General features: G+C 38.3%; 1 protein-coding gene across 4 annotated transcripts in view; it reads left to right on the top strand.

Moving 5' to 3' along the window:
- The window catches only part of NOL4 (nucleolar protein 4), a 191,900-nt gene that overhangs the window by 94,793 nt on the left and 78,494 nt on the right, over positions 1–18,613 (top strand). For all 4 annotated transcript variants that reach the window (XM_085052770.1, XM_085052771.1, XM_085052769.1 and 1 more), the window contains exon 6: positions 16,539–16,822. In XM_085052770.1, the coding sequence (XP_084908896.1) occupies positions 16,539–16,822 (284 nt within the window). The remainder of the gene's footprint in view (positions 1–16,538; positions 16,823–18,613) is intronic.

Below are 18,613 nucleotides of genomic sequence, written 5' to 3'. Positions count from 1 at the left end.
GAAATCACACTTCTGTACTATATATAGACTTCACACACAATGTGTGTGTCTCTCCATATCAGAGATTTATCCTACATATTTTCGTAAGAAAACAGTAATAGTGATAATATTTTTTCTTGTTTTCAAGGCATCCTATTTCCTGAGGCCTCTCTGCCTCTTTAGTTTCTTTAAAATGTACATATATATATTTTGTTTCCAGAGAGATGGTCAATTTGATGGTAGCAGAAATGGACCTCAATGACAGAAGTGTATCTCACCTGAAACAGGAATTTTAAATCTATTGAGTTTTTTATGTCTTTAAACATTTAACAAAAATATTTTGATCAATTTTTTTATTTGAAAAAATTCTGAAACATTAAAAAATATACTTTGAGTTGCAAGTTTGTCCTATTTTGAAAAAGTAATAGCCAGCCATGTGGGAATATTTTTATTATTTTAAACCTCCTTTATCTTGCTCTTCCCCTCAAAAGTAAAACTCTGAAGCTACTAATTTTATGTAAATTGCATGAATTTAATGGAATAAATTACTTCCCAGGCTCCGCATGCTGGCTCCTGTTGACTCTAGTGAGATTAAGATCATATGCATCCAAAGGTAGATTTTAGCCCAGTGTGTGATGTTCTTCTGGCCAGCTTTCTAGCAGCTAATTAAAAAGTGCTTTCTCAGTGCTGTGCTGCTGGCTTTTTGGCTTACTGCATAGTAAGTCCTTTATATTAGCTGAAGAGCTAAGCAAAACAGCAATGTTAATTTTTAACAGGGCTAAACACAAGGCGAGAGAAACCAAGAATTCCTGGGCAAGTCCCTTCTTTCTAACAGTAGTCGAGATACTATGTGCTGTCTGTCTGGCAACCCTAATACTGAAAGGACTGCAATTGTTTCTGTTGTAGCTCCATTATTCTCATTGTTTATGCTGTCATCCATAGTAATCTGAATATTTTTGGTCTTCTCCAGGGGTTGTTTGTGAGCTTATAACAGCAGGTGGCTACAAGGAAGATGAGAGAAGCACATGCATCCTCCAGGGCAATGCTACATTTTTTGGCTTTTTTTTTTGGATTCCATGTATCAAAATATCAAAAGTTAATAGGCCCAATAATACCAAAATTGCAATTGCAGTAGAAAGTTACACAATAGGAATCCAGTGTTTCTATCGTTCTATTGCCAGAAGAGTGCACTGGAAGTTTTATAGGGGATAGGAGGATGAATGTGAGCTCAGGATGTGAGCAATTGATCTTTTCACATGTAGTGTATTTTATTTTTCATTGCAAAGTCATTCTTGACAACAGATTATTGTGTGGATCCCTTTAATGGCCTGTCTGTACGTGAATAATCAGTAATTTTGCATTTGTCATTTCTCTAGTTGTTATGATTGAAATGGTTTTCTGAAACATGCTGAGGAGAAGACAAGTGCTGTATGTATGGGTTGATGGCAACAACTGATTGCACCTGTGATTTGTGAATGCCTTCAGTCAGCAGCAAACTAAATGGGATCTGATCAAAACTATCATTTGGATATTCAAGTCCAAGACCGAGAGTGCTGTGATATTCACTAATGTCCTTCCATTCTGCTTTTTACTACTACATAAACTACTGAAGATTATTTTTAATGGCTTCTGTTGAGGTTACCGCATGATGCATTAAGAGCATCAGTCCTTTTTACTGTCTGCAAATGCACTGTCAGCATACTTTCATGTCTGGTACAAAAGCTCAGATTCTGATCCCTGTATTTTATCCTAATTTCCTGGATCACCAGCTGTGGTTTTGAGTTTTGCTGGGACTCCTAGTGTAGGAATCCCCAGAAATTGCAGATTGCAGTGCTGAAGTTAAAAATAAATGTTTTTTTTGAAAACAGGGCACTTGAGAATCAGCTGAGGACATCTATAAAAAGGGCTTCACATCGGTGATTACCAGTGCTTTTCACCACATTATTCAACTGGTTTTGCCATTTTTTGAAAATATTTCAAATTAGAGCTGTCCCAGGTGCTCTACAACAGGAGATAATGTTGAAATTAAAGCAGTGCTGAGAAAATTTTCATGTTTGAAGGCTTCTTGAGGAGCCTAATGGGTTTCAGACCAGCATTTCAAAATCTTTCATAGAGTAACACTAAGCAACAGGATCAGGAACTAGAAAATTTGTATTTATCTGTTTGCATAAAGGGGAATGCCAAGAATATCTCCCAGGTATTGCAGACTTTTCTAAAAAGGTGATAGCCTTAGACCACCTTCTAGATGCTTCTGTGCTGGAACTGCTATATTTGACATGGTATAATAAAGAAAGGGTTTTTCTTTTAGAAAGACCATGCTTTGAGTCCTCCAAAATGTTTTTATTCAATTTTTGCAGAATCAAAGATGTTTCTTTGCTTAGACAGATGAAATTTAAGTACCTGTCCTGATGTGTGTATTTTGAGCAATCCATTTGTGTCAGTATTTTTCTGTATGCTGTGGCCTGTCACACTAACTTAATCAGGGATGGTAAAGTTATGCTTTCCCCAGATTGTTTTGTAATTTGGGGACCAATTAAATATCTAGCTCTGAAGTTTCTGATGATTCCTTCATGCAGAATATGGAACAGTCTCAGAAAGCTGCCCTACCTGGAGCACCAGGTGCCTTCAGCAGCAAATATTCACAATTGAATTTATGTTTGAAGTGCAGTTAATAACTTGATAGCAGTGTGTTTACCATTGAAAGCTCTCCCTTGGATTTTTTCGTTGTTGTATTATTTCTTCTGGTGGCAGTTACTTGCAACTGTAGAAAAGGAAAAACTTGTGTTCTGTGAAAGAGAACACACTAGGCACTTCACTCTTTCGAGTGTTGGTCCGTCCTAATGTTTGCTCTTACATTGGATATAAAAGATAAAGACACCCCCAACCCCCTGATTGTAATAGTTATTACAAATAGCATTCTATTCATGATCAGGGTTGAAATAATGTGTTTCAGGATGCGTAACTTTTCTGCTCAATCCAGTGGCAAAACTTTCCATCCAGAAGAAATAAGGTTAATCCATTCTCACACCAATGTTCAGATCCACGTTCTGCTTCTAAAATTTTTAAACTAAGCTTCTGGAAAACCCAGTTCACTCAGAACTGGTTTGTAATTATTATTATTTAAGGAGGAAGGTTATCAGTTTATGAAGGGGATGTTAGGAATTGCAAAGTAATAACCCAGGATTTGAAAGAACTTGTCAGAATTCTGTTGTTTGGAGGACATTTACAGTTTAACTAAGCAGAGGAAAGATTATTAGCAAGTGTTGTTCATTCTCATAATTGTTTTTTTGCAAACTCTATATTTTCTAAGTTTTCTGGAAGCTTGGGAACAGGTCTGCCATACAGCTGTTTGTCATACATCTGTTTCGGTTTCTAATGTGCATTTCAATTAGATTAAAGTAGCTATACAATGCTGATCCTTTCAAAATATAGAGCATATCGTGGGTCAAATAATCTTGTTTACAGATTGTAAAGGGAAAACAATTTATACAGCGGATTTTGAAATATCTTCGTCTTTATTTCTCCATTTAAAATAACACCAAGCATATGTGTGAGTGCTCTTACTCTAGGCTTCCCCTTCCTCCCCAAGCCAGCTTTACCTCAGAGAAAATAATCTGTGGACAGAATTCATGGTTTACCAAGAGCAGCCTGCTGGTTTCCACACACAGATCTGTTGACCCAGATCAGAAAATGGTAATTTTTTACAGTTCTTTGCTGCTCTTTATTCCCAGTCAGTCCCATATCATAAAGCGCCAAGTAGGTATTACAGTTGGACTCTTTGGTAAGGTTTTGATATTTCCCTTTTTAGTACTCTGACCTTTAATAACGATTTGTACATAAATAGTTGTTGAAATTTTAGTGAGAATAGGACTGTTTTGCTATGATTAAAACATAATTAAATTTCGTTGGTAAATGGTACCTTATCAGTAGTGTAAAGCACAGGAAAGGCACATGGAACATTACTCTGTGTGTGGACTGTCCCATTGCTGAATTTTGCTGGGCTAACAAAAGCCCTTAAGTGAATTAGAATCATGAAACATTTATTTTATTTCCTAAGAAATCTCTCCAGTGTGCAAAGAAGTGTAAAATAGCTCATGGTTTCTTTCTGAAGGGTGGTATTCTGTTTGCCCTACTTTCTGGCCTTGTTGAGTAATTTGGTTTTGAGTCTAGCTCTCAGTGATGTTTCATCAAGGGCAAACTGACTGCCTTTAATGAGAAGAAAATTTCTGCAAGTTAGTAAATAGTGTTAAATTTGAGAACCTGGAGTGTTTCTGTTTGCATTAGCTTCCCAGAAAGTAACTGCAAAATTATAGTCTTCATGCAAAAGTTTCCAAGCACAAGTAGTTGTCAAGTTTTAATCTTTAATTTCCAATCTTTTTCATCACACACTCTCACACTTGCTCAGTTCCCCACCCAAGCACAGTTCACTGCATTGCACTGAGAAGGAAAGTTTGAAACAAGGGATGTATTGCTTATTCAGGTGGCCTGACAATGAAAATTCCAAGTCCACAGCTCTGGTGAGGAATAGCAGCGGATATGCCAGAACCATCTATCAGATCCTTTGGGCTTTGTGAAATTTCTGAGCTATGAATCATTGTTACTTGGCCAGCCCAGGAATATTGTGCCAGCAGACCATCTAGCAATTTTTTTTTTTTTTTTTTGGTGTTCACACACCGCATATTCTAGTCCATTTTTAGCCAATGTGTGACCAAATGCTCTATATTTTGGGAATTGTGAAAAAAGAAATTGACTTTGATGAAAATAACATGGTTGATTCTTTTTTTCCCCCCTGAAAATAGTTTCTGAAAATGAAAAGACATGTTTTAATATTGTCAGTCAGTTTGAAAGTCAGCATCTGTAGCTGGGATTTAAAAGTGGTGACATTAATGAAGGCAAAAGAGACCTTCCTGTAGTGTTAATAACTCATGGGAAGTCTGCTGTCTTCTGTGCAATACCATCCAATTGGTGTCAAATTCCTCCCATCCTGAATGTTTGTGGATAGAGTTTGCAAATCAGCCATTTTTCAATCCAAGTTGTATTACATGTGTCAGGGTTCAGCTGACTTGGGCCATACAGTTTTTTAGCAGGAAAAATCATTAACTGTTGTAAACTTGCATGCAGATTCTAATATCTTGAGTGTGATAAAGCCTGTACATCTCTCTTGGCAGTTTTGGCATTCATTACCTGAGACAGATTTTTCAGATCAAAGGGAGCTCAATTATCAGCAGTGCTTATTTTTCTGCCTTACAATTGTAGTCAACATTTTAGAGAGGCTTGAGTCCTTTATGTCAGTGGCAATTTTTTTGTGTTCAGGTGAAGCTTTTATAGCATTGCTGACTCTTACCACCTTTTGCATTCTTTTGGTGGTATTTGGGCTGGCACTTAAGCATTGTAGGTGTAGCATATTTTTAAGTTACACTTGATACAGAGAAAAATACAGTAGGAAAGCATAATGGATATAACATTCAAAAATGGTCGCTTGCCAGATGAAGAAAGGAAGAAAGGCCAAGTTTGTTATCAGGTGCTGTCTTGTGTGACCAGAATAGTGTTTGCATTTAAGCAGCAAGGAGACCATGTACTGTTGTTACCCATGGCATGCTCAAAGCAGAAAACAGTAATGTACATGCTGCCACTGACATTTATAAGCATTTTAAATGCAGAAGAAAAAGCAAACAGAATTGAAAAGGGACATGTAATTTATATCCCTCAGACATGCTTATTTGCTGAAGTTTGTAATAGCAGCTTTCCAAGCTCTGGAATTCATTGAATTTCTAAACTTATAGTTTATCTGTAATAGAGTCCTATACTTGACTCAGAGACTTTGTCTCAGCAAAAACATTAATTGCATCATAGCCACTAAATAAGGAAACAGCAACCCTTATGGAGTCCTACACTTGGATATTTACTGTTGTGACTTCAGATCCACTAACATCCACTTTCCTAATGTATTGAGGAAGTTTTAATTCACTGTTGATAGTGCTAGAACTGCATAGAAGTAAAAAGGCTGTAAGTTCTTTCTTCCTGTCCCCCATACTTTTCTTTTACTTCTTCCCAATTATATGTTTATTACCTATTTTTAAACTGAATTTCTGTATGTGAATATCAGAGGCACTTATTTTACTCTCTGCTGAGGCAGGAAATTTTCCCGAAAGCCTCTCTGATCATGTGAGTGGAGACAATTGATTGAAAAGGATCTGACAGAATTGTTCCAGAGTGAAAAACAAATATTTTGCAGGAAACCAGTTGGTTTAACCAACATTATAAAATGAATACTAGAAAAAAAAGAAAAGATAGTTGTAGGAAATGTTTTCACTTCTAGTTTTGAGTAATTTTCATGTCTTAGCTTTTAGTATGCAGTTGTAAATAAGAAAAAAATTGGTTTAATTTAAGTTATACGGGTCTTTAGACTATACTTTTCTGTGTAAAAAAACATACAAACAATAAAATCAGACTGTAATTTTGAAATCCTGAACTATAGAGCTACAACGATGATGATGAAGAGTCTAATGAGTCTGAACTATTTGTAGAAATATTGTTACTGAGAGTTATGCTGTCAACTCAATTGAACTATTTTTATTATTATAGAGGTACTCAAAATATTGGGCTGACAGGGCACTTTGATCTCAGTTGCTCTTTGTTTTATGAACCTAAATAGCAATTGGCAACTACTGACACTGTGTATAAATTGCAAATATAAAATAAAGAATGCATGCAAGTCTTCTTCATAATGGTTCTAAAATAAAACTTGACATACAATAATAATATCCATTGAACTTCAGCAGATCTCTTGCTTTTTGTACATCTGGAAATATATTGGTATATTTTTTCCAATTCTCTCTTTGGTTTTTTTTTTGGTTGGGTAGGTAAGATTTTTCCTCATTAGTACTTTGCTGTAGTCGTCTAGTGACAAGCACAATATTGAAAGACATAATATGATTTTTCATATTTCAAGAGGAAACTTCTACTGTGTTCTCTGCAGGAAATACAGCAAATGGGCAAATCCAGCAACTTGCACTGTAAAGTTTGGGGGCCCAAGTCAGAATGTGGGTTAAATGTTGATAAGGACATATGAAGTCCAAAGCAACCATTTCTGTTTATTCTTATGGCTTCTCCCTCCTTTCTCTCACAGTTTTACTGGTGAAGGTGGTATAATGAGCATTTCCATAGCCTCTCTGCGCTTATGGAAGAGTAGGCAGCAATTTGCTGAGGGGATGCAGAGCTGTCAAGCAATTACTTATCTTGCATGTGCTCAGGGCTTCACTCTTCTAGAAAGAAATATAGACCAATATCACCGTGTGAACCCAGTTAACACACTAAAGCTGGTGGGCTATATTTTGAAGGGCTTCATTAAAAATTCCAGGTTTGGGAGCATCCAATCAGCAGAGAACTTCTAATGACTCCAACTTGATCTCTTCTCTTTGCTTTTGTCTTCTGGCAGATCCTGATGAAGCAAAATTCAACACTACATACCCACAGTAGGTCCAAATGGCAGATAAGTTTAACATAATTCCTTTCAGGCCCATTTGGGTTGCAGTTTAGGCACTGAACATGCACCTACATATTACTCTTTGTGTGCTGCTGGCACAGCACCAGATTCTTCATGCTGCCAGGAATGGCAGCAGCTGCTGCTTATGCTAAAGCATAAGCCTCTCCCTGCTGGACAAGGAAGAGGAGAGCGTAAGATCTCCTCGATTACCTTTTTTTTTTTTTTAAATAAAAGGCTTCATATTTGTATTTCTCCTTTCCATAATAAGCTGCAGTCTCAAACATATTTGTTGCTGGTGTGTTCTGTACGCGGTTGGAATTTTAGTGACCCTCAAATATAAGAGTCCTATTTGCCTGCCCGAGCTGTATTTGCCTGCCTGTCTCCCAGCCTTCCTCAATTCCTAGCTTCTTATCAATAAACTGCTCTGCAGTCTGGAGTCCTCTTTGGGATGAGCATAAGGCAACACCTCTGGCATCACTCATATGTTGTTGGTTTGAGAACTTGTTCCTGCAGTGCTTGCCCAGAGACGAAGCTTTAAGCCATGCTCTCAGTGCCAGATGACATTTTGCCTGTCAAATATGATCCTGTATGAGTCATAAAAACTTTTAGAAGAATTGCAGTTTTTCTGCATTAAGAACTGCTTGATAGAGTCTTTGCCACTGAAAGCACCCCAGAGGTTTCTCCAGAGTAAGGGGAAAACCAGGAATTTTTCTCCCCAGAGGCAGTAAGGGCTATGTGTTTTGAAGTGTAAATGCCAAAGAACAAGGACAAACTAAATACACAGTGCTAATAAGACTACTGTGCACCCAGTGAACTTTCAAATTGGTTATTTATGTGTGCAGCACCCTCCTAATAGACATGTTCCTTCATCTCCTTGCTGTGCATATGCAGGGACAGTAGCTCTGCAGGCAAAAAAGTAAGCATGCAAGTCACTCATGAGGCTTTATGAATGAGCCCTTCTCTAACACTGTGACTGACAGGGAAGTATTATTTTTCTGATAGTTGTTGATGTTATGGAGTGGCTCTTACTCACTGCTCTGTTATTTAACATTATAATTGAATAAAATAGCTTCCTGTTTTGTGCCTCCAACAAGAAGAGATGTTTACCCATGGAAAATTGTGAATTACTGGAAGGTTTGTTTAATAATGAAATAAGATTTACAGCCTGGCTAATGCTGAATCCACTGTGTATGTGCATGTGTATATCAGATTTACTGTACTCTTGTTGACAAGGCTAAGGATTAGTTTGCTCTGTTCCTTTTTCTTTTCATAAACTTATGTAGTGAGTGATTGTATGAAGTAGCTCCAGACCTATTCCTCCACCACTGAAAATAACAGTAAGGAATTTGTTGATAAGCATCACAGAAACTGATGTACATTTCAGATTTAAATTCAATGCACTGAGTTCCATAGCTGAATTCACAGAAGGCAACCCCACTAGGAAAGCATATATAAAGGAGAAAAATAATTGTTATTGTTATTGAGGTTAACTGAAGAGGACAATTAATACATATTCTTGTAATGGAGCAAATGCAGTCGCACTGGGAATAAAGGGACTGAGCTCTATGCACACCACCCTGCTGTGTCCTCTGGAAAGGATCTTGTTTCCTTGATACAGTGCAGAGGAAACAGAAATAGTGGAAGTAACATTTTGGAGGAGAAGAGAAGGGTGCTTGAGCTTTAAAAAGGTTCAAAGACACACTGGATACTTGGAAGGAAAAAACACGTTGAGCACCAGCATACAACTAGAAGCCACATCCTGCTCAGAAAAACCTTGAGTTTGAAATTAAGGGCTCAGCAATCCACAGGAGGAAGAATTGTATATGTTTGCTTTCTTCTCTTCTCTAAACATCTCCTAATAATCACTGCAGGAGATAGGATATTTGACTGAATGGATTTTTTTCTGACCAACTGTGACCATTCTTATGCCTTATGAAATGGGAAGGCCTGAGATCACCTTTTTACTTCCATTAATTCAACCCCTGTTCTATATAATAATGTGAAAGGGAATGGAGATGATGAATAGATAGAGTTGATTTGGACTGGCTTTTTAGTTATGTATTGAACTTATGCTTCAAACATGACTTGTGATGTAAATGAAGCATAACCAAATACATAACTGTGACAAATTGGTATTAAACGGTCCTTGTGGGAAGTGGTGGGAGTGAAATGTGTCCTTGCCTTTTTATCAGTTCATTTAGAAAAGTCTCTGTAATATTTTATACTACAGAAGTTTCTGTGAGTCAGCACTGTGCACCACCTCTTGTCTGATTCATGATATTCTTTCCCAAAACTGCCTGCTGTCTGTTGCCACCAGTAGAGTGTTTTATTCAATACCTTCCATTAGGAAGGTTGCCTTGGTGTTGTGGAATTGTAGAAGGAATATAACTAACTTAGTTTATAGTGTTTGTTTATGCAGCATATTATTTTCATTAAAGTTGTATTTTAACATATGAAAATAAAGCACATGTACTATTGAAGCCAAAGGTTAAGGAGAACAGCATAATAACTCAAAATTGGTCTTGAATCTGTCACTTTCTGGTCTGTAGTACTGCCTCTTGCAAGTGACCATGTTCAAATGAGTTGGATTGCTAAGGGTGTAGGGCGGTGTTTTCAAGGTCTGGGCTGATGGTATCCAGCCCAACAAGATTAAAGCAATCTTCATCATACAGGATTTTGGTAGACAATCTTTAAGAGTGGGTGTTATGACAGCCTGCATTTGCACAGCAAGAAGTTTCAGTCTCACTCATCCCACTCAGCTCATTCTCTTCCAATCTCCTCCTTTTAGAAGGAACAGTTACCCATCTTGCTGCTCTCAGAGATGCTCTGTCGACAGGCAGCCCACTCAAAATGTTCATTTAACCTCAGTTCTTGCTACATTGGATTTTGCAGGCATCAGTGTCTGTCTGCATGTGTGGCCCTCTCCCCTCTCTATACCTTAGAGCAGAATGAGCAAAGTAGCCCCAACAAGTGCCTTGTTCTTTTGATGTGATTAATCGGACTCATTATTACCAGGAATGGTTTTGGTTTGTAGGGTGCCCTCACACAGTCAGATGCCTCAAAAGAGCCAAAGGTTCTGTAAGGTTAATTGCCTTTCCTTTGTTTTTGATTGGTTCCTAAGTAGGATATCTGCCCTTTCAGTGGATCTGAAGTTCCATGTGGCTGCTTGGCTGCAGGACTGTGCCACACTACTGCTGTTAGAGCTGAAGCCCAATGCTGTGGATTACTGACTAGTAAAATATTTGTCAGGTAACTGGAATCTCAGCTGTATAAACTGTATAAAGCATGCTCTAAATCTTAATTGCATTCTCACTTGAGAGGTAATTTGAGAGAGGGTGAGGATGTGTTCAGAGATATGTCTTTATGTAGAATGGCTTGCTAACTCCTGCCTGACTTACCTGCGAATATGAAAATTCTGGGTGATTTAGAGTATAAAATTGATAGCTAAGAGATCCTTTAGAACATCTGGAGATTTTTCTCTCAAGGAGACAAGCGACAGTATATATATGTACCTTGGTGAGTGATTCACAGTACTTCAATGACACTTACATCAGAGTTCAGATCTTAAATTTGTGCTCTCAGAAAACAAGTGTTTGATGAACCTGTTATTCCTGCTAGATTTGGTGTACACTTCAACTTGCTTTCCTTAAGAAAGCACTCCTGTTGAGAACAGTGTTTAGCATTTGGCATATGTGGTCTGAAGACAGCTCTTTCTGGGTTAACTTATGACAAGAGAATCTCTAATTCTAGGTATATATGTTTTGCCCATTCATAAATCTAGACATTGCTTGGTAGGAGAACATTCTTATCCTTTAAGACCTAGTTTCCTGCTCTAAATGAGAGTGTCCTTAAAATACCAGCTGCCACTGATATCAGCTTGCAGGCTCCAAGGTGTTAACTACAGGGAAATTGGGTTTTGGCAGAGATTTAGGCCATGATAATGTGAATGTCTGTGGCAGATAATTGAAGTGAAGGATGCAATTGTTCTGAGAATAAAAACTCAAACTCAAGCATCTGTTTGCTTGGGCTTTCTTTGGTATTGTGTTTTCTTCCACCATTTCCAAATTTCCTTCAAAAGCAGGGAGAAAAGATAACACATTGATGATTGCAATGAGTCTGGAAAGTTCACAGCAGGAATCTGGAATTCTCATGTGTTCAGAAATAAAGCTGGTGTCACTTTGTGTCTTGTTGGTCTCAGCAGGATCTGGAAGGATGAGCTGGAAGCTGTAATGCAGTGTGATAAGACATTAACTTGAAGTAAAAAAATTACTGCAGATCTTGTTTTATGAGTTAGAATTATAGAACTGTAAGATGCTTTGGGTTGGAAGGAACCTTAAAGACCATCTAGTTCCAGCCTTCCTGCCATGAGAAGAGACACCTTCCACTAGAGGTTGTCCAGAGCACCATCTAAGTGCCCATAATCACTCCCAGATATGGGGCATCTACAATTTCTCAGGGCAACTCTTTCCAGTACCTCAGTAAAGAATTTCTTCCTAATATCCTAATAAATTTCTACCTACTCTCTCAGTTTGAAGCCATTACCCCCTGTTTTATCCATTACCCCTAACATGGAGAGTACTTGGACAAAAGGTGTCCAAAGGGTGTTGTTCAGACCAGAGCAGAGAATTAGTGTGGAGCAGTGTGCAAGGTGGAAGAAAGAGGTGTTGGCATCAAGAGGTTTAAGAAATATTGGTCCATGAGTGAGAAGTCTGTGCCTAAGCCTAGAGAGAGCCCTATGCTTCAGCAAGAACATGGCTGCTGCCTGATCCAAAGATACCTTCTGCTCTTGGAGTGTTTTCTGGAGGGGTGACGCTCTTTAATCCCTGGAAGATGATCTCTGCATAGGTGAGGGAGGCCTCAGTTAGCTGTTTTTAGAAGCGAAATACATATATGTTTTGCCCTCAGACTCTCCCTTTTCAGGCTTAAGTAACACAACCAGTTGTAGATATACTTCCAGCATTCTGGGGTAAGGATTTGAAAGCCGCACAGTTCTCAAAGACGTGTCCTGCCCTGAGCAAACAGCATTTGATGGTTGATTTTCTGTCATGGCTGATGTTTGTGGATAAAAGCAGTCCTGGGTGGTGATGAAGATGTGAGCTCATCCCACAGCCTCTTTCATGACTGCCCCAATACCCAACACAGGGCATGGAGTCCCTTTGCTCCCTCCCTTCTCAGCTCCCCATGCCTATGGCAAGTTTCTCTGGAGGTATTTCCATAGCATTCACCCTGCAGCAGTGGTTTGGACAAGAGACAGGATTTGAAAATGTGCTGCCCTTGCCTCAGTGCAGTTTTATACTGCACTCATCAGCCAGCTGTGGGAAGAGAGGCTGGAGTGCCCACTGACCAGCAGTGGGGAGCCCAGAGTGGAATGCTGTGGTTTGTTGAGCCTCCTGTGGGAGGGCAGACCTGCAGAGGGTTCATGGCTGCTGCCCCATGTGCACTGGGCTGGGGTGGACCTTGCCTCTGGGGTGGACCTCATCTCAACAGAGGTCACAACAAGGAGCAGGGGCCATGGCCATAGCTAGACAAAGCCCCATCTTCCCTGAGCTCTCCCCAAGCCACCGTACCTCTGCCTCTGCTGGATGGAGGGGAAGAAGTGTTTGGTAAGAGACTTTTGGCATTAGCAGTTCTTTGTTGCTGAGGTGTTGTGATATATAAAGATAAGAAAACTCTGAGCAAACTGCTGGTCCCGATGTGGTCCTCAGTTTAGGTGCAGCCCCACTCACCAGCTGCGTCAGACACAGTGAGGAGATACAGTCTCACCTGCTGCCCGGCAGAGGCAGTTGCCACTGGGGAATGTGGTCTGAGGGCCAGGTCTCCATGGATCTGTTCTTGGCTCTTGGTATCCATGTAATAGCCACGAGTGCTTGCAGTCCCTGCAGGCCCAGGAGTAGTCAGGAGGTGTTTGGGCTGTGGCTGCCCATATCCAAGGATGAAAATTGCTTTCCTCTGCTGGGCAAGACCCTCCAGCTTTTCCCCCCAAACCCAGTCATTCCTGACGTGGTCTGTGTTTCTGATACATGAGAAACTCTTGCTTTAAAGTAGCCTTATTCTTAGCAAAAATAGACAGCTGCCCAAGGATGAGGAATGTACTAAACCTTGTAATCTAGTTACCTTGGTAACATCTGTAAGAAACTAGTGCTAAACCACTTTCTGTTTTTTCTTAATCTCTCTTATGGAAATACATATTTCTGTTTACTTGACAAAAGTGGGATTTATACGAATCCCATTGTAGCTATTCTCCTGACCATTATCCTGACAAACAAGTTCCCATTTCTAACTAGCAAGGTTAAATGACTGTAAAAACAGATAACTGACTTTAGAGTGGAAACTGAGATTTGCTGTCAAGTAACTAAGGTTTTGCTAAGAAAAGCAAAAATCTTGTAAAGACTTTTTTATTATTTCAGAGTATTATAATTCTTGATCACATTTACTCAGCATAGGAATTCTTTTCAATGGTTATGTTTTAGAACAAACATAAGATTTTTTTTCTGTATTGTAACATTCTCACACAACTGTAAGTTTTAGTTGTCAGCCATATGTCATACAGGGCAACAAAGAAAGAAATAAAAGAATTATTGCTAGGCAAAAGTAACAGCTGTGCTTGAGAATTGGCTGTTCCTGGATCCAGCTCTTCGCACAGCTCTCATCATTCCCATTTATCTGTCTGTGTCCTGGTAGTGGTTACTCTGCACTGCATGAACCAGGACACTTGAGTGTCAGCACGCAGAAGTTCCCTAGGGATCAGGTTTGTGTGCTGTGGGTAGGCAGTGCCCCTATATTTTAGGTGGTTCTTTGTATGCTCTGGTTACTCACTTGTTTCTCTCCTTGCTACCAACAGTAGGGAATTTCTGAGCCCTTTAAAAGGTAGAGCATCCCTCACTCACTCACCCATTCAGTAATTGATTTAATTAATTTGAAACTAACTGTCACTTTTTAAACTGTTAATCAAGAAGCCAATTATCTGTTTACAGTCCTAAATACAAATGAGCAGAAACTAAAGTGTTTCTCTGTTAAAGAAATCTGGGCTTCTTTCTGGTATCTCAAAGCTTTTAAAATGAGTTGGAAATATGGCTATTTTCTTTTTAAAAAAATGAAGACCCTATACTATAATTCCATTTTCTATTTTGGAATAGTAAAATTACTTATTTATTTCTGAAAGTGTGTTTAGAATTTAAGCCTTTTTTAATGTGTTATGCCTTGAAGACATAAGTCTCAGGGCATGATAGAAAGTTTATTAAGGGTAAATCCTGCTCTTTTTATTCACTTACAGAGCTGAAACCCTCAAGCAGCATTGCTCTGTTGCAAGTTTGGTTGGTGTACATATTTAAAATATTAATTCTAGGAATGTTATGTCTTTTATTGTATATACACTTATATTTGCAAGAGGTGATATAAAAGTGATACACACCAAAGCATAGTTGGTTTTTTTTTATTGTATCCATTAATTATACAGCTACTTTAGAAAAATAAAAATGTTTCTTAAGTAAAATTATTTAAATTATGACTCTTAATATGTATTGTTGTGAAATTAGATTTTTACAGGTTTACAAAACAAAGCAGTATTAAAAAATATGTTTATAGTGCGTGTCCAGTCCTGTATATATTTATGGCATAAAAATGTTGTTTGAATGCAGCAAGTATGGCAATGATGAAGGATGGCTTATTTATGGCTTCCTAAATATTTAACTGAATTAAATCACTACCCATTTATCCACGATTTTCTTCTCTTTTAAAAATCTGATCTGAGAGTGGTGAATAGTTATTTTTACTGTAGTAATGACGGTGAGTCAAGAATTTGATCAATCATGTTGTTAAAGCATGAGTATTTCTGAGCACATCTGTTAAAGGATGTGTCCTGATGCATTTTTTTTTTCTAAATTCCACATGTATATAAATGTGTTTGCTTCTTTTCCATGGAATTTGTTTAGAAGGGCCCAAAAATGATGGTATATTGAGGTACTAATATATTAAATTCTGTCTCATCCCATGTCTCCAGTTTCAATTTGAGTGCATTCCTGACTACTGACTCCCCAGTTTTGTTTCCAGGTTCATTGTCTGCAATATGCATAGGTTTGCAGAGCCCTGGGCAGGTGTTTGCACCATTAGCAAAACCATGGATGTTGCCAAAAAAGAGGTGTATTAGAGAATAAGAAGTAAGCAAATTGAGTGCCAAATTTTGCTGCCATTTAATCCTTCGAAGGACAAATTGTTTTACTAGATAGCCTGTTGGCCAAAAGTTTGTTTAGAAGTCAAGAAGGGTTGAGTAGCAGCACAGGTGGCAAAATCCAGTGCTGATGAGAGCAGGATACACAAATCCATAAGCATATGGAGACACATATTAATCATACAATCCAGCTGTAAAATCTTAGGGGTAACAATGGCACATCCAGAGTTTTCAGATGAAGCTATCAGGTTTATAATTTAATCCATTATTTATCAGTATTTTCAAAATATTTTATGACACAATGAATGAATGAATGAATGCAGTGGATGAGCAGCTGAACAAAATGAAGAAAGGATCTTTTGTTTCTGGAGTCTGCTCTTCTGGTATGATCTCTACTGCCAGCAGTGAATGCATCAGATGTATTTACACTGTTTCTCTGCAAGAGGATGTTTATGGATATGACGTGCTGTTCTGCACACTTAAACCTGTTTCAGATTTTTAGTACCATGTGCACTCTGTTGATTTGAGAAGTATGTAATAGTGCACTAATGAGCATGGTATAAGAATCTAAATAGCTCCATAAACACATGGACTGACAGATTGATTAAGGCAGACTTTATAATTTTGTCCCTAAAAATCTTTTGTGATTGTCTTCTGTGTACACAGTGATACTAAATTTTCAATCCAGCTAATTTCCCTTAACTTAGTGATATTCTATGGATTTACTTAAAGCTTTTGCTTGAAAGTGTGGAGGAGTGTGTGTGCACATTTTGCAGAAATGTACTGATGCTAGTGATAGAAAGTTTTCATTCTGTTTTGAAAAAACATTGTGAATATATAAATTATGTTTGAACTGGACAGAGATGATTATGTGGCATGTGACTGAAAATATATATTTTTTAATAGATGATTCAGCCGCAGAGAGTTTTAATGGCAATGAGACCGTGGGACACAGTTCCAATGCTTCAGGGGGAACACACTGCAGGGAGATGGCAGAAACCAACAGTAATGGCAAAACAAATCTGGAGCAGGATGAGCAGCCTCTGAACCTGAGTGACAGTCCCCTCTCTGCTCAGCTGACTTCAGAATACAGACTAGATGATCACAGCAGTAATGGAAAGAACAAATACAAGACTCTCCTAATTTCTGATCTCAAGATGGAACGGGAGGCAAGAGAAAATGGAAGCAAGGTAAGATGCTTCCACATGGTCCAGATATGAAGCATGTAGTTTAGAAAAGAAAAAGATTTGTGAGGCCAAACGAAAGGTTATTCCCAGCTAAGCACTTAATGCAATGTGTCTAATGTTTTTCAGATCATTACTTAAATGCCATACGTAGATTTGTATGCTCTGTTACACATATATGATGCATATGCATATTCAGTGTATGTGGATGTACATGGGTGAATACATATGTATAGGCAAATATATTGTGCTGACACACAGACAAAAATGGTGTAGGTCTCCATCAGACATGAATTTTATAAATCCATTTATTGAGAACTGTCTACATTACCCATTTGAAAAAGAATATATTAAAATATGTATATAATGTGATACATATATATATATGTATAAATACAGAGACACATATATGTATGTATATTTACAGATAGCCATCTCATTTCATCTATTATGTATCTGTAGAATTGTCATGGTTTAAACCCAGCTGGCAACTAAGTATCCCACAGCCACTTGCTCAGTGTCCTTCCTGCCCTGATGGGGTCAGGAGGAGAATGGAAAAAAGGGAAAACCTATGGGTTGAGGTAAGAACAGTTTAATAATTGAAATAAAGTAAAGTAAACCACTACTACTACTACTACTACTGCTACTGATAATTGTAAAGAAAAAAGGAGACAACAAAAAGAGAAAGAGGAATAAAATCCAAGAAACACAAGTGATGCACAATACAGCTGCTCACCACCCACTGACCAATGCCCAGCCAGTGTATGAGCAGTGATTGATAGTTTCTGGCCAGCTCCCCCCATCTTATATACTGGCCATGATGCTCTGTGGTGTGAGATATCCCTTTGGCCAGTTTGGGTCAGCTGTCCTGGCCTTGCCATTTGTGCACCTGCTCACTGGCAGAGCCTGGGAAATGGAAAAATCATTAACTTGGTGTAAGCACTGCTTTGCATCAACTAAAACAGGTATAATATCAATATTATTCTCATCCTTAATCCAAAGCACAGCACTGTACCAGCTACTAGGAAGAAAATGAACTCTCTCCCACCAAAACCAAGACAAGAATGAATCCATATGAATGCTAAGTGTGTATGCCCAAGAAAATTCCTACCAGTGAATTATTAACATCTGAAAGGAACTGATTTGGTTTCTTCATGACTGTGTTGTGCAGGCACCTAACCTGAATTAAAACTGACAAGTTTGCTTTAAGAAGCTGTAATCCCCTGAGGGCTTTTCACTGTAGTTTCTATTATGTGGGTAAGGAGAAGCAAGGGTGTTATTTTATAGATAAAGACAGATCCTATAGATTAAGTTAGCTAGCTTTCTAGGATGGTGTTTTTCATGAGGGTCTACAGTAGGGCTGGTGAAGAAATGGCATGTGTCATAGACTTTACCCTTTGATCTTACTGGTGACAATTTCCTTTTTTTTTTTTTTTAATCTGATGACCAACTGGCTTACCACTTTTACAGCAGCAATAATAGGATGTGAGTTCTGGATCCAAAGACTATTAATGCTAGTCACTAGCTTTCAGAAGCTTGACAACATACTTTGAGTGGGTCCATTTTTTACAGTGCTTTGAAATAGGAGCATCAAAATCCTTAGGCATTCCTAGAAAGGGATTGTACATGACTGATATCTAGAGAACATTTAATTATGCTAAGGTTTTATCTCCTATATTCATTGCCTGTGGAGTAAAAATTAAAACTTGTAATGTTTTGTTACTTAAGTGTCTAAGCTTTAGTGGGTAGAGCAAAGGGAGACTAAATGGGAGATTAGTCTTTCTCATAGCCATTTAG

Source organism: Lichenostomus cassidix, chromosome 2, assembly GCF_008360975.1.
Source record: "Lichenostomus cassidix isolate B80296 chromosome 2, HeHo_3.0, whole genome shotgun sequence".
Classification (NCBI taxonomy): Eukaryota; Metazoa; Chordata; class Aves; order Passeriformes; family Meliphagidae; genus Lichenostomus; species Lichenostomus cassidix.
Note: the sequence above shows the minus strand (reverse complement) of the source record. Positions and strands in the feature narration are given on the sequence as shown.